Source organism: Uranotaenia lowii, chromosome 2 (assembly GCF_029784155.1).
Source record: "Uranotaenia lowii strain MFRU-FL chromosome 2, ASM2978415v1, whole genome shotgun sequence".
Lineage (NCBI taxonomy): Eukaryota > Metazoa > Arthropoda > Insecta > Diptera > Culicidae > Uranotaenia > Uranotaenia lowii.
In genome coordinates this window covers 101,450,382-101,466,015 of record NC_073692.1, presented here as the reverse complement: position 1 = coordinate 101,466,015, position 15,634 = coordinate 101,450,382, and the positions used below count along the sequence as shown (strand labels likewise).

The following is a 15,634-nucleotide window of genomic DNA, read 5'->3' as shown; positions in this document are numbered from 1 at the left end:
TGTCTTTTTTGTCACTTTTGTCTTTTTTGTCTTTTTTGTCTATTTTGTCTTTCATTTTTTTTTGTCATTTTTTGCTTTTTGTTTTCTTTGTCTTTTTTGTCTTTTATTTGATCTTTTAATAGACTTTTTTGTCATACATATTCATTTGAAAAATGACACTTTTTAGTATCAATCAGGCACTATAAGAAAAGCCTTACAAGGGTCAGGTATAAATCAGCAAAGCAAATATTCTAAGGCCAAAAAACACTAAAAAAAGACAGGTGATTCCCACATGAATTTCAAATTAGTTTAATAACTAGACTTTCCACATCAACTCAAAACTGCCATAATTTTCATCTTCAATTTGTCCAACCCGATTTGATTCTCCGTTTCATAGTAGGGAAGTAATTTCATTTTTCCATACCATGCCACCAACCGGGGCCATCGAATGCCGTCGCTGACCGGGCATGCAATTTCCGCCGTGCTCAAAGTTGCCACTATCGAAAAGTCCGCAATTGTAAGCTGTGTGTAATAAGAAACGTTTGAATAATTAAAAGCATCAAGGACACATGGCTACCGGCTTTCATTTTAACCAACCTCATCACATGCGACAAAGCTGGATTTATTCAAATAGGACTCCAAATAGTCGAACGCTTCCTCGATTGGTTTTGTGTGTTCCGATAGGTGTTTGATTGTCCCTCGAAACACTTGTTGCTGGAAAATAATGATAGGTTCAATTGATAAAATTTTCAATCGTTACATTTAGCTAATTACAAATAATTCTGAATCCCGTCTGAACAGGACGGCATTGTTGAAGCACAATCTATTGTGCACTCGGGCCCGTTTCTTAGGATCTTTCAATGAAAACGGCGAATCCATCCCGTACTCGTCGCAGAGGTACATCAATATTGCATGACTGTCGGTTAAAATGAGGTCGTCGTGCTGCAAAACCGGTACCGTGTGCAGTGGATTGAGCTGAAATATGAAAAGGCTGTAGAAAAATATTGATGTGTATTTTTGAATAAAAATCTTACCTTAATGAAACTTTCTTCCAAATGACCTCGAGAAAACAGATCAATCCATTTGAAGTCAAATTTATCTTTGATTCCTAGAGCTGCAAGTGTCAGCAAAACGCTTCGAACTGGTGGGCTAATGTCATCATAATAGAGAACCGGATTGGGCATGATTTCGCAGCCTATGGGTGAAAAAAGTATACATTTAATATTGGTAAACCTTAATGTCCATTTTTGAATATGATAATTTCCAAAAATATTCTTGGTGTTACTTTTTAAACGATGTGTTTAAAAAGCTTATACCTCTTTTGTAGAATGGCATGAAATCAGAACTGTAATACGTACATTTAATTTGCAACCCAAGCAACCAGAATTCCTTTAAAAAAGAATGGAAGCTTAATCAGCTCTCGTTTGTTTCTGAAGAGAATGCTAATCAGCCCAAAATTCTCTTAAAGCTTAAAGCTTAAGGTTCTTAAAGCTACTTTGAAGTTCGTTTAGGTGGCTGTAGAGAACGCTATTCAGCTTCTAAGAGAATGTCAAGAAACTTCTACGCGCCGAAACAAAAATCCGATTGACAGATTGCTCTGACAACCAGATGTCAGATTACTAGGTTGCCGGTCTATCATGGTCTATCTCATTGATTTTATTTACATATATTGTTTTGATTACAAAAGCTGCTTACGCCTAGAGAATTGAACCGTAGCTCTCTAGGTTGCAATGAAACTCACCAGCCTCTCGACCAATCCAGCATTTTACATTTTTGCATTTCATTGCCACTTTTATAATTAGTATTTAAACTTAATGTCATTTGAGATTATTGAATGGGTTGGTCAGTAGATTGTACCGTATTTCGTTTAAAGGACTTTCAGTACACAATATGAATAATAACAAAAATTAGCATCATCAAAAATTTATTCGAATATCTTAACATTTATAAGAAAAATTCGAAAAAATCTAGAATTCCATTTGTAAATATCAGTACATATATAAACAAAACAAATACCATGACAAGAATTTGACTGACATTTTTGACATGTCTCTTAGAATTCCCATATAGGTTCTTTAAAACACCTTTAAGTATCTTAATGGTGCGTTAGAAAGTTTTACGCGAACGTTATCGACCTTCTTGAAAGAAGTTCCATTAAAAGCGCTTAGAAGTTCCGTTATCGATAATAACCAAAGGACTGAAGCAACTGTCAAATCACATACAAACGGACCGTACCGACTTTTTGGAACCAGAACGTCAGTTCCCCTTTGATTTCAATGGCATTTTGGTACCAAAACGTCAGTGCGGTACTGAAATGTCAGTTCGGAAATTTCCTTCTCTTTCAGCCCCTTGATAATAACCTTTCAAAGGGAGATGGAAGTTTCTGAGTAACTTTTACGCGACAAGAGTCACCTGAAGTTCCCGTAAAACATTTTTTCAGCCAAATGTGAACTTCTGAGTTCCATCTTTAAGTAAAAACGCGACTTTTGGTTGCTTGGGAAGTTTATCACCGATGAAGCCTGGTTCACACTTCCCGTGAAAATGAACGTGAAAATGTCTTATTTTGTCAATAAATCAAAAACGCGACACAACTATAGTGTATGTAATATGGTGGTGTAAAGTCAAACTGGTCTTGTTGTTTAAAATCTCCTAGAACAGTTTTTATCCCGATTTCCCCGATTTTCACTGCAGAAAATTTATCATAGTGGGGGAATCGGACAAACAGTTCTAGGAGGTTTTCAACAACAAGAACAGTTGAATTTTATCTTTCAAAATTTTCCCATCGATGCCACCCTATTAAAAAATCTAGTTTAGTCGCGTTAGTAAATTGACCTGTTAGGAAGCACAAAAAAGATCTTTTTCTTTTTTAAAGATACCCAAACTACTAAAATTCTATTTAAACTAAGTCCTAGGAAATCAATATTCTTAATGTTCACTAACCATTGTCGACGATAAAAACAGAAAACAAGAAGCCATTTGAGAAATATGTATTGAATCGTCGTAGAGTCGTTAAGAGCTGAGTTGAGAATTGGATATCCCTGGTACCTATACAGTTGGGTGGGCTTTAATTGATGTTGTCTACCAACTTGAATTGATTTAGCTCGTTAACCGCAAAGGTGACATCGCGAAGCTGGAGCTCAGATTAAATTTCTTCGATGCTTCTCGATTGTTCAAAGTGAGAAATTGAAATGTTTGAATAGATCCAACGCAACAAATAACATGAGAGTGCCTAAACTACACATAATATGTACAGTACGTAAGGTTATAATTTGAAATTTGACAAAAATATTAAAAAAAAATACGAAAATTATAAACAAAAAAGGACAAAAATTTGAAAAAAAATATAAAACAGGAAAAAAAATTACAAACATGACAAAACTGACAAAAATGACAAAAATGACAAAAATGACAAAAATGACAAAAATGACAAAAATGACAAAAATGACAAAAATGACAAAAATGACAAAAATGACAAAAATGACAAAAATGACAAAAATGACAAAAATGACAAAAATGATAAAAATGACAAAAATGACAAAAATGACAAAAATGACAAAAATGACAAAAATGACAAAAATGACAAAAATGACAAAAATGACAAAAATGACAAAAATGACAAAAATGACAAAAATGACAAAAATGACAAAAATGACAAAAATGACAAAAATGACAAAAATGACAAAAATGACAAAAATGACAAAAATGACAAAAATGACAAAAATGACAAAAATGACAAAAATGACAAAAATGACAAAAATGACAAAAATGACAAAAATGACAAAAATGACAAAAATGACAAAAATGACAAAAATGACAAAAATGACAAAAATGACAAAAATGACAAAAATGACAAAAATGACAAAAATGACAAAAATGACAAAAATGACAAAAATGACAAAAATGACAAAAATGACAAAAATGACAAAAATGACAAAAATGACAAAAATGACAAAAATGACAAAAATGACAAAAATGACAAAAATGACAAAAATGACAAAAATGACAAAAATGACAAAAATGACAAAAATGACAAAAATGACAAAAATGACAAAAATGACAAAAATGAAAAAAATGACAAAAATGACAAAAATGACAAAAATGACAAAAATGACAAAAATGACAAAAATGTCAAAAATGACAAAAATGACAAAAATGACAAAAATGACAAAAATGACAAAAATGACAAAAATGACAAAAATGACAAAAATGACAAAAATGACAAAAATGACAAAAATGACAAAAATGACAAAAATGACAAAAATGACAAAAATGACAAAAATGACAAAAATGACAAAAATGACAAAAATGACAAAAATGACAAAAATGACAAAAATGACAAAAATGACAAAAATGACAAAAATGACAAAAATGACAAAAATGACAAAAATGACAAAAATGACAAAAATGACAAAAATGACAAAAATGACAAAAATGACAAAAATGACAAAAATGACAAAAATGACAAAAATGACAAAAATGACAAAAATGACAAAAATGACAAAAATGACAAAAATGATAAAAATGACAAAAATGACAAAAATGACAAAAATGACAAAAATGATAAAAATGACAAAAATGATAAAAATGACAAAAATGACAAAAATGACAAAAATGACAAAAATGACAAAAATGACAAAAATGACAAAAATGACAAAAATGACAAAAATGACAAAAATGACAAAAATGACAAAAATGACAAAAATGACAAAAATGACAAAAATGACAAAAATGACAAAAATGACAAAAATGACAAAAATGACAAAAATGACAAAAATGACAAAAATGACAAAAATGACAAAAATGACAAAAATGACAAAAATGACAAAAATGACAAAAATGACAAAAATGACAAAAATGACAAAAATGACAAAAATGACAAAAATGACAAAAATGACAAAAATGACAAAAATGACAAAAATGACAAAAATGACAAAAATGACAAAAATGACAAAAATGACAAAAATGACAAAAATGACAAAAATGACAAAAATGACAAAAATGACAAAAATGACAAAAATGACAAAAATGACAAAAATGACAAAAATGACAAAAATGACAAAAATGACAAAAATGACAAAAATGACAAAAATGACAAAAATGACAAAAATGACAAAAATGACAAAAATGACAAAAATGACAAAAATGACAAAAATGACAAAAATGACAAAAATGACAAAAATGACAAAAATGACAAAAATGACAAAAATGACAAAAATGACAAAAATGACAAAAATGACAAAAATGACAAAAATGACAAAAATGACAAAAATGACAAAAATGACAAAAATGACAAAAATGACAAAAATGACAAAAATGACAAAAATGACAAAAATGACAAAAATGACAAAAATGACAAAAATGACAAAAATGACAAAAATGACAAAAATGACAAAAATGACAAAAATGACAAAAATGACAAAAATGACAAAAATGACAAAAATGACAAAAATGACAAAAATGACAAAAATGACAAAAATGACAAAAATGACAAAAATGACAAAAATGACAAAAATGACAAAAATGACAAAAATGACAAAAATGACAAAAATGACAAAAATGACAAAAATGACAAAAATGACAAAAATGACAAAAATGACAAAAATGACAAAAATGACAAAAATGACAAAAATGACAAAAATGACAAAAATGACAAAAATGACAAAAATGACAAAAATGACAAAAATGACAAAAATGACAAAAATGACAAAAATGACAAAAATGACAAAAATGACAAAAATGACAAAAATGACAAAAATGACAAAAATGACAAAAATGACAAAAATGACAAAAATGACAAAAATGACAAAAATGACAAAAATGACAAAAATGACAAAAATGACAAAAATGACAAAAATGACAAAAATGACAAAAATGACAAAAATGACAAAAATGACAAAAATGACAAAAATGACAAAAATGACAAAAATGACAAAAATGACAAAAATGACAAAAATGACAAAAATGACAAAAATGACAAAAATGACAAAAATGACAAAAATGACAAAAATGACAAAAATGACAAAAATGACAAAAATGACAAAAATGACAAAAATGACAAAAATGACAAAAATGACAAAAATGACAAAAATGACAAAAATGACAAAAATGACAAAAATGACAAAAATGACAAAAATGACAAAAATGACAAAAATGACAAAAATGACAAAAATGACAAAAATGACAAAAATGACAAAAATGACAAAAATGACAAAAATGACAAAAATGACAAAAATGACAAAAATGACAAAAATGACAAAAATGACAAAAATGACAAAAATGACAAAAATGACAAAAATGACAAAAATGACAAAAATGACAAAAATGACAAAAATGACAAAAATGACAAAAATGACAAAAATGACAAAAATGACAAAAATGACAAAAATGACAAAAATGACAAAAATGACAAAAATGACAAAAATGACAAAAATGACAAAAATGACAAAAATGACAAAAATGACAAAAATGACAAAAAAGACAAAAATGACAAAAATGACAAAAATGACAAAAATGACAAAAATGACAAAAATGACAAAAATGACAAAAATGACAAAAATGACAAAAATGACAAAAATGACAAAAATGACAAAAATGACAAAAATGACAAAAATGACAAAAATGACAAAAATGACAAAAATGACAAAAATGACAAAAATAACAAAAATGACAAAAATGACAAAAATGACAAAAATGACAAAAATGACAAAAATGACAAAAATGACAAAAATGACAAAAATGACAAAATTGACAAAAATGACAAAAATGACAAAAATGTCAACAAAAATCACAATAAAAATCACAACAAAAATGACAACAAAAATCACAACAAAAATTACACAAAAGTTACAACAAAAATAAAAACAAAAATTACAACAAAAATTACAACAAAAACAACAACAAAAATGACAACAAAAATGACAACAAAAATTACAAAAGACAAAAATGACAAAAATGTCAAAAAAGACCATTTACAATTTATTTGGTAAAATTAACTGTTGTTCGGTAAAATTACCGAGCTTTTATAGACCGCTGTGAATGTTCAATGCTCATCAAACAAATCACCGATCGTTCGGTAGAATTTTCCAACATACCGATGAAAAATAATACCGAACTCTCGGAAGTACAAATGCAAACTTCATAAACTTAGCTTATTCGGTAAAAATCCCCGGCATTTTCTATTTTTCACTGTATTTCACGTTACAAAATTACTTAACTGGTTAACGAATTCCGTATCTTGAGAATTCGGTAAAAAAATACCGATGTTATTGATACCCGCTTACTGTGTATCTCTGTAGTGTTGTTTACCTTTTTTATTCGTTATGTTTCGCGTACGAAATACGATACTCAAGAAACGTGCGCGGATTAACGATTCGAACTGGTACACACAACAGAACAGACAGAACTGAGAGTTTCAGGTGCTGAGAGCTCTATTTAGAATAAGAAATCTTCTCAAGATTACCGCATTAGTAGGGTAAACGACTCTTCCCTCGTTGTATTATTAAATACAGTTTAAACCTCCAACAGCCTTCGGTCTGTTTCTTTTTGGATTTTTGTTACTTTTCTTTTTTTTCTAATTTACACGTTTTACTGCTGGTAGTCAGGTTACCACATCTGATTCTCAAACGTTCCTCTGGGCATCTTTGGACTTTTCATCTTTTTGTTTTTTTTTTTCATCCAAGTTCTGCTTATCTTGAGAGGACGAAAAAAGAAACAAATCAAACGCACAACAAATCCAATCTGCCTCTGAGAAAAGCTGAATGAATAACTGAGCATCAACTCGAAGATGATTCTTGAAAAATGAAATCACGACGAAACATGTATAATGTGCATTCCAATTTTCAGAGCACAAGAAAAATCTGAAATTGCATTTAAAAAACTTTATTCAACGGCAATCGGTGCTGTTTAAACTTCAAACTTATGTGCTTCATTGCCACGCTGTGGTGATATCCTTTACCATGATCAGGAATATTTTACTCCACTTCCTTCTGATTTGCAGCCAGCTTGGCATGAAAAAACGCAGCCAAATCCTCAGCACCGTCCTGGTTGATGCGTTTATAATACGGCAAGGCAGCCATCTGGGCCATCCAGCGGCCCAAGTTCGGATACTGACCGGCATCAACCGGAAACACGGCATGCATCGAAGCAATACTGGTAATGCAGCTCAGATCCGCCAACGTCATCCGGTTTCCGACGATGTACTTATCGACAATCGTATCGTTAAGCAGCTGATAGGCTTTATGTATGTAATCAATTTTCTCCTGCGGCGTGTCCGTGGACTTGGTGAAAAGGACTGGTTCCTGGAAAAGTAGAGGTTCATATTAATTTGTCCACTTAGTCACATGACAAAGTCAATTAGCAAATGAAGTTTCTTACCAAATAGAAACGAAGCCTTGCGAAAAGTACCCCAGAATCGAAATGAAGGGCGGCATTTATCTTCGATTGCGTTACGATGTCCTGCGGATAGAGCGATCCGTCTCCATACTTTTGGGACAGATAAATGTTTATTGCGTGACTATCGCGAACGATGGTCCCATCCTCATCGATTATCAACGGCACGGTATGCTGAGGGTTCAGCTGAAAAAAAAATTTAAAAAATACTTATAATAACTGCTAATCCACTAGTCGTCAATAAAAACACATACTTTTAGATTGCGATCTAAATCTGTCGCTAAATGTAAAGTAAACTTGCGAATAAGATTGTTCCGCTAACTGTAGAACGCTGAATTGCCTAGTACTGATTTGTCCATATACGAAAATTGAAATGTTTATGGATTGAATCCAGAAGATGGATAAATGGATAATTCTTTTACCCCTGGATCTATGCAACATAGAAACTTTGCGCCAAGCGCGAGTATAAGAAAAGGTTAAAAAAAATTGACACAATAGGAATATCAGAGGAGTTATGGACATACGGGAAAATTACAAAAATATAACACATATGACGGGAATAACTTAAATGACAAAATTTACAAAAAAGGCAATAATCAATCTAAAAGCTATCTCTATTCATCTCATTTTACAGCACCACATTTCTTCCTGCCTAGATATATCTTCAAACGCTCACTGAAGAAGATAGTAAGTTGCTATCAAAACACCGGTATCTGCACTTTTCTTATACCGTGGTTGAATTAAAAGGAATCTTTTGATTGCTTTGTTCAATAGAATAAGTCAACCAAGTCCTCAAAAAAACTTGAAATTTTGCTGTTCAGTCATAGACAATTCTCCTCTCCTGAAACAAATATTTCATTCTGGTTTATCAAAAAACTTATATGAAAGGCTAGGATGATCAGTACTAAAAAACCAAAACCCACGAGACCAAGTGTCAGGTAGTCAAGATCCCCCAACATCAATTTTTTAAAGCATGTTAAAACCACCAACCTTAACGAATTCCGGATCCAAATGTTCCCCGGCAATCAAATTTAACGGCCTTACTTCCAGCTCCAGACCCAACACTTTGGCGGTGAGCTCAACGGAACGTCCCGGAGGGCTCACTTTGGTGGTATACAGGACAACTTTTGCCATTATTTCAAGATTTTTTTTTCGCGATTGAAGGAAAACCCAAGCTAAGGATAGCAATAACCAACCGTTCGAGAAGGACTAGGAAACCTCAATAGCCTGACGTGGATCTTATAGGCCAAAGGCTGTGTTTGAGTATGAATTTTTAATGAGGCAAACGAAATCGGGCTTATTAGAGAACTGCAAATATGGAACTTTCGACTAAGAAGCTTTTGGTTGACGCTGATGACGTTATAACTTAGGGTTGAATAAAAAAAAACCTTTGATCTAACAGTTAAGAAGGTTGAAAGTACAGCAATCAAGTGGATTACATGATGAAAGAACTTCTTACAATTGGTGATAATGTAAGATGAACGCAACATTAAAGTTGCAAGCCATACGAGGCGTGAAAGCCACTTTGAAATGTTCTTCAAATTTAAAAAAACCGTAAATTTATTGTTAAACCCTACCCTCGACATTCAGACATTTCGGCATGTCAACGAAGGTTTATTAAGCCGTACCTCAGATATTGTGTTACTAACTTTCCGGGAAAAAAATATCACGCTACATTTTGATGTATTAATTTACAATACAAAAGCGCTGCAACTCTAAGAAAACCTATGGAGGACATTTCACAGAGAAAAGCAATCCTTGAGATTTCTAACCGGAAGGAACATTTTCATATCATCTTCTTACATTATCAGTTTAAATACGTAACGCAGCACTTCGGACAATTCGTTCATAACAGCGATGAACAGAATGTTTCCTAAGTGACTCCCTTGTGGTACACCACCTGTTGATTGACAACTCAAGCAACAGACATTCAAATTATTAATACGCAAACAACCTCTCTCATATTATATGGTATCTATTGCTTAATAGGTATTTCATTTACGCTTTTAAAACATGGCATGAAAAAATTAAATTGTTATATAAAGTCGAAAAAATTTAAAAATTTAAATAAGATTTTTGTCAGTTTTGTTATAATGTATTGAACTTTAATTATCGTGCGTACAGATTCTGTGAACAAAAATTTAATGGTTTTTCTTTCTTATTCGTCTGGAAATCGGAAATTCAACAAATTGAAGCTTTTGGCAAAGTTGTAAATGATAAGATATCGGAATAAGAGACAGGTTCTGAATGCCCATATGAAGGCAGGTTAAATGCCTATATCAAGAAAAATAGATTAGTCTTATAAATTTTTTACTTTTTATCATTGAAATTGAAGAACTTCATACTGATCCGATAAAAATACGATATGAACAAAATATTACCATGAAATACCCAGACAACCATTTGGTGGGTATTTCGAATTTGCAACACAAATATACGTGCAAATATATGTGTAAACATATCGTATATAATGTAGCAAAACCAGTAGGGGAGAGAGGGGATAATTGATCCCCTTTTCTTATTTTCACCATATCTTTTTGGATTAATTTAGCAACTCGTCGTCTTTGACATTTTCTGACAGCTTGTATCTTCAAGTTTCTATGATCCAAAAATTAGAACGATACTTGAACCCGGTGATGCGCTAGAAGCATTTTCGTGGGAGTAAAAAAATTGCGATTTTTCTGAAGTTAGGGGAGACTTGATCCCCTATTGAAGGAGACTTGATCTTTTATTCAGGAAGCCCTAATCCTTGCATAAAAATCATACAAAACCCCAAGATAGAATGTTAATTGATTATTTTGGTCATGTTTGTTCTCAATTCACAATTTATAGCAGACATAAGAAGAAAATTCTATAACTTTGTCTCAACGCTAATAACATTGCATACTTAAAGGCGCTATTTTTTATAATTAATAGAAAATTAATTATTTTTGCTCTTTTCTTCAGACAATTGTTTGATAAATATTAGTTTTTGGATAAATATTAGTAATTTCGTAATCAGCAATCTAACGATCAATTCAGAAGAAGAATATGCCGTTTGGTAGGGGGATCAATTGTAACCAACTCTAGGGGATCAATTGTACCCATAATCAACATTTTAGAAAACTTTTTCTGGAGAAAGTTGAGAGTTTTCCATTGCTATGAAAATATGGCATTATGAAGTTCATTTTACGCTCGAACGATTGATACATTGGAACAAATATTTTTTTCATAATTTTCCCATGTAAGGAACATTTTAAAGTGATGAAAAAAGATCTTCAAGTTACATTTTGTGAAATTTTTCAAACAAAGTTCAATTACTCAAACAATTATTTTGTTAAAAATTTTTAAACTACAAGCATTGTTATTTTGCTCATTTTGGCACATTTTTCTAGAACATTTGATCTTTGTAAGACATTCCAGTTTCGAGATATAGCTAAGGAATCAAGTATCCCCAGGGATCAAGTATCCTCATTCTCCCCTATATACGTATCACTTTGGAGGCCATATAGGTACATTAGCAAACATATTCTTGATTAGGATTGTATTAAATTACGATTTGCACGACTTGTCATGCGCATCATTTACGACTACCCTCATTCTTTTTGGAATATACTATGACAAATTACATCATCATATATGTAGATGATTGAGGTTGTAATATACGACATTTTTCGTAACAATATGGAAAGTTTGACGACTTATTTGGTTGTCTTTTGCGACTTGAGTGCAGGGCTCTCATTTTCCGTCAGTTGAATAAAAATAAGATTATTATTTTTTTTTGTACTTTAAACTAAATGGATTATTCATCCCCAAAAATAATAAAAATAAGATTATTTCAAAGAAATGCGTTTTTTGCTGTCAAATTCAAGTTTATATCGTACAAATTTATTATTTGCCTGATTGTCGATTTTTTTCAACGTTCATGAAGTTATTGTCAGTACCTGGACTTGATCCCCTAACCATACGATCTGCAGCTCATGATGGTTCCTCGACGCTATCTGGAATATATAAATTCAAGGGGATTTGCTTCAAGGCATTAAACCAAAAGCAAATCGTATATTTCTATAACTTGAATCTTTTAAATCGTAGAACACGTTATCGATGATCTAAAAATAGACCAACATTTTGAAGCCTCCTTTAATACGATTCCAATCATCGATGTCCCATTATCATAAACGATATTATTGAACTTTTTTGTATTCTTTTACGATTGCCAGCATATACGTTTTACGAAAATCAGACATGCGAATTAATTTGCAAAGGTATACGATTGCATGCACATTATTACGAATCAATGCAGTTATATACGTTTTTTATTTCGAATTATTTTATGCATAGCACGACAAAATCTCTCAGTCACGGCTGATCACCGTATATCGGTTGTTTCAAGGATTTATAGCGAATTGTCGTACACAAAGGTCGAGTTCATATGTACATAAATACGAGTCTCTCTTCTTGTCGTAATAAAATCATGCAATGCTTTTAAATACGATAAAGAATATGCATGGACCGCACATTGTAGGTGCAGATATACGAAAATGAGTATAAATAACATTCTATACGATGTAATCTGTTAAAGAAAATACGACTTCTGGTTGTCTGGGTATGGCCATATGGAATAACTAACTATGTTTCATGCAAAAGAACTAGTAATGTAAAATATTTCACCAAAATTTCAGCCTTGACGTATGCTTAACATCCGTTTCTACCATTTCCAATTCAATAGTATCACAATATGGCAAGTGGTGATAAAATATAGCTAAAAACATAAATATGCGCATTTAGCCCGCCAGTTTCGGAAATCGGCTATTTTGACTTCTTTTATTACAAAATTATTTTCACAAAAACTGTAAGAGATTTTAACAGAAAAATTGCTCTAACGTATATAAAACAGATGTCCGCTCATGTGCATATAGTTTTTAGACTCCTATTTATTGGAATATGGGAGAAAATTAGTGCTTTCCTTAATATGCGCATATAGCCCGCCTCTCCCCTACAAACAAAATTTATATGGAGCCTCTTCCTTTCTTCTCTCTCTACACTGTAAAGCGTAAGGGTCTATAACAATCGTAAAAACATGTTTCGTAACCAAGTACCTTTCCATGCCATATTTGTTTCCATTTATTGGCTTCGTTAGCATAAATTGAGAACTTATGCTAACAAAATTGTATTGGGCTCACCTCCTTCCTGTCATGTACCTACTCAAAGAAAGGAGGATGGTGTGTCAGATAATGATAGAATCATACCAAAATCATTTTCAATGTTAAGTTTTGTCCATTTCTCGGATTTTGTAAAAAAAAAGTTAAATGTTAGCTTTCCTCTTCCCTTCCTATGTTCCCAATTCTATCATCCTACTGCATAAAAAAGAATTGTTTCACATAAAAAAAATTCTCGTATTGAAATACCATCGCATGCCAAATTTGGTTTTATTTGCGTAGTTAATTTTTGAGTTATGCATAAACTTGAAAGGGAGTACCATCCCCCCTTCTGTTCTCCCCATTGAATGGAGGGGTGAGAATTTAATATTCATGAAAGTGTTTTTCGTACTCAAATACTTTTTGATGTCAAATTTGGTTTAATTTGCTCGATTAATTTTCGAGTTATGCAATAAAATTGTATGGAAGCCCCCCTTTCCCCCTTTATATCTTTCCGCTGAAAAGGTGGACCTTCAATTTATGAAAAAAAACGTTTCTCGTATCCAAATACCCTCACATGCCAAATATGGTTCAATTTGCTCGATCTGCTCTCCAGTTATACTTAGAAATTGTAAGGGAGACCACTCCTTCCCATTTTCATCCACCTCTTTGAAGGAGTGAGGGAAACCCAATATTCATAGAAGCATTTCTCGTACTCAAATATCGGTCCGTGCTAAATTTGGTTCCATTTGCTGTTGTAGTTCTTGAGTTATAAAGTAAAAATTGAATGAAACTCTCAAACAATCATTAGAACATGTCACGTTCCCAAATACCCGCCCATGCTAAGTTTGGTTTCATGTGCTTAATTAGTTTTTGAGTTATGTAAAAAAATATAAAAGAGGCCCCCTCCCCCCTTTATATCTCCTACTGGAAAAAGGGTGGGGTCTCAAATAATCATAGAAATATGTTTCGCATCCAAATACCCTCCCATGCCAAATTTGGTTCCATTTGCTTTATTTGTTTTTGAATTATGTAAAAAAAAAATGAAATAGGCCCTCTCCCCCTTTCTACTGGAAAAAGGAAGGGGTCTCAAATAATCATTGAAATATTTTTCGTATCCAAATACCTTCCCATGCCAAATTTGGTTCCAATATCTTGATTAATTTTCGAGTAATATGAAAAATTGTAAGGTATCCCCCATCGCCCCTATCTGTCACTCCACTGAGAGGAGGGAGAAGCCTACCTTATATTCATAGAAATATTTCTCGTTCCTAAATACCACCCCATGCCAAATTTTATACCATCTGCTTGATTGGTTCTCGAGTTATGCAAAAAATTGTCTATTGTTTGGAAGGCCCCTCTCCCCCTTCATGAGAGAGGGAGGGGTCTCAAATCACAATAGGAACCTTCCTCTGCCTCCAATACTCCCACCTGCCAAGTTTCACGCAAATCGTTGATTGTTGATTCTTTGACGGGAGGGGCCTTTGTGAACCATAACTATCAGAATTTGTAAATGTATGCATTTCCACAACATTTGATGAGAATCACTTTTATTGTATTTTATGATTATTTTGCATGCCCAAATCTCACATGCTCTCCATGCCAAATTTCACATCAATCGGTCTAGTGTTTGAAGCTTATTGAAGCTCTAAAAGCATCATTTTTCAATACATATTGCCTCATAACTTCAATACAAACCCAAACTTTGGAAAATTGTTTCCCTTCGATAGTTTTCAGCAAGCTGTTTTGAACCGTTTTTGTGAATAGGCTTAATGTATTAATACGATGTTCAATAATTTTGGAAACCGACCTTAACGAGTTGAAATATAAAAATAAAATAAGATAAAATAAATAAAACATTGAAATATAAAAATAAAATAAAATAAAATAAAATAAATAAAACATTGAATATTTTGAAGTTTCCGAAGAGCTGTAAATGGGAATGCAGATGGATTCGTTGTGGTGTTGCCAAGGTGATTTGAGCTGGTTTCCGGTACGATTTTGCTTGGCTGAGAAATTCAACATCGCAGCAACAATATTTTTTCGTCCATTTCAGCCATAAACATCTGTTTGTTGTTTTGAAAACATTGGTAACAGTATTGATGAACTTCTCCCATCACTGACTTTATTCTCAGGGTGACACCATTCGT

At 32.1% G+C, this 15,634-nt stretch overlaps 2 protein-coding genes across 3 annotated transcripts; both read right to left on the bottom strand.

Moving 5' to 3' along the window:
- LOC129746683 (glutathione S-transferase E14-like) lies at window positions 1–7,367 on the bottom strand. Of its 2 annotated transcripts, none has more exons than XM_055740533.1 (5): window positions 7,285–7,367; window positions 1,014–1,174; window positions 754–954; window positions 577–693; window positions 1–501 (listed from the first exon to the last, which is right to left on the bottom strand). In XM_055740533.1, the coding sequence occupies exons 2-5, from the start codon at window positions 1,161–1,163 to the stop codon at window positions 310–312; spliced, it is 660 nt and encodes a 219-aa protein (XP_055596508.1). In that variant the 5' UTR covers window positions 1,164–1,174; window positions 7,285–7,367; the 3' UTR covers window positions 1–309. The 2 variants fall into 2 exon arrangements, with proteins under 2 accessions (XP_055596508.1, XP_055596507.1); XM_055740532.1 differs by having other exon boundaries at window positions 2–501; window positions 7,194–7,320.
- Window positions 7,368–7,841: 474 nt separating this feature from the next.
- Window positions 7,842–9,559, bottom strand: LOC129746682 (glutathione S-transferase 1-like). Its single transcript, XM_055740531.1, has 3 exons — window positions 9,358–9,559; window positions 8,353–8,553; window positions 7,842–8,276 (listed from the first exon to the last, which is right to left on the bottom strand). The coding sequence occupies exons 1-3, from the start codon at window positions 9,499–9,501 to the stop codon at window positions 7,950–7,952; spliced, it is 672 nt and encodes a 223-aa protein (XP_055596506.1). The 5' UTR covers window positions 9,502–9,559; the 3' UTR covers window positions 7,842–7,949.
- Between the last annotated feature and the right edge of the window lie 6,075 nt (window positions 9,560–15,634).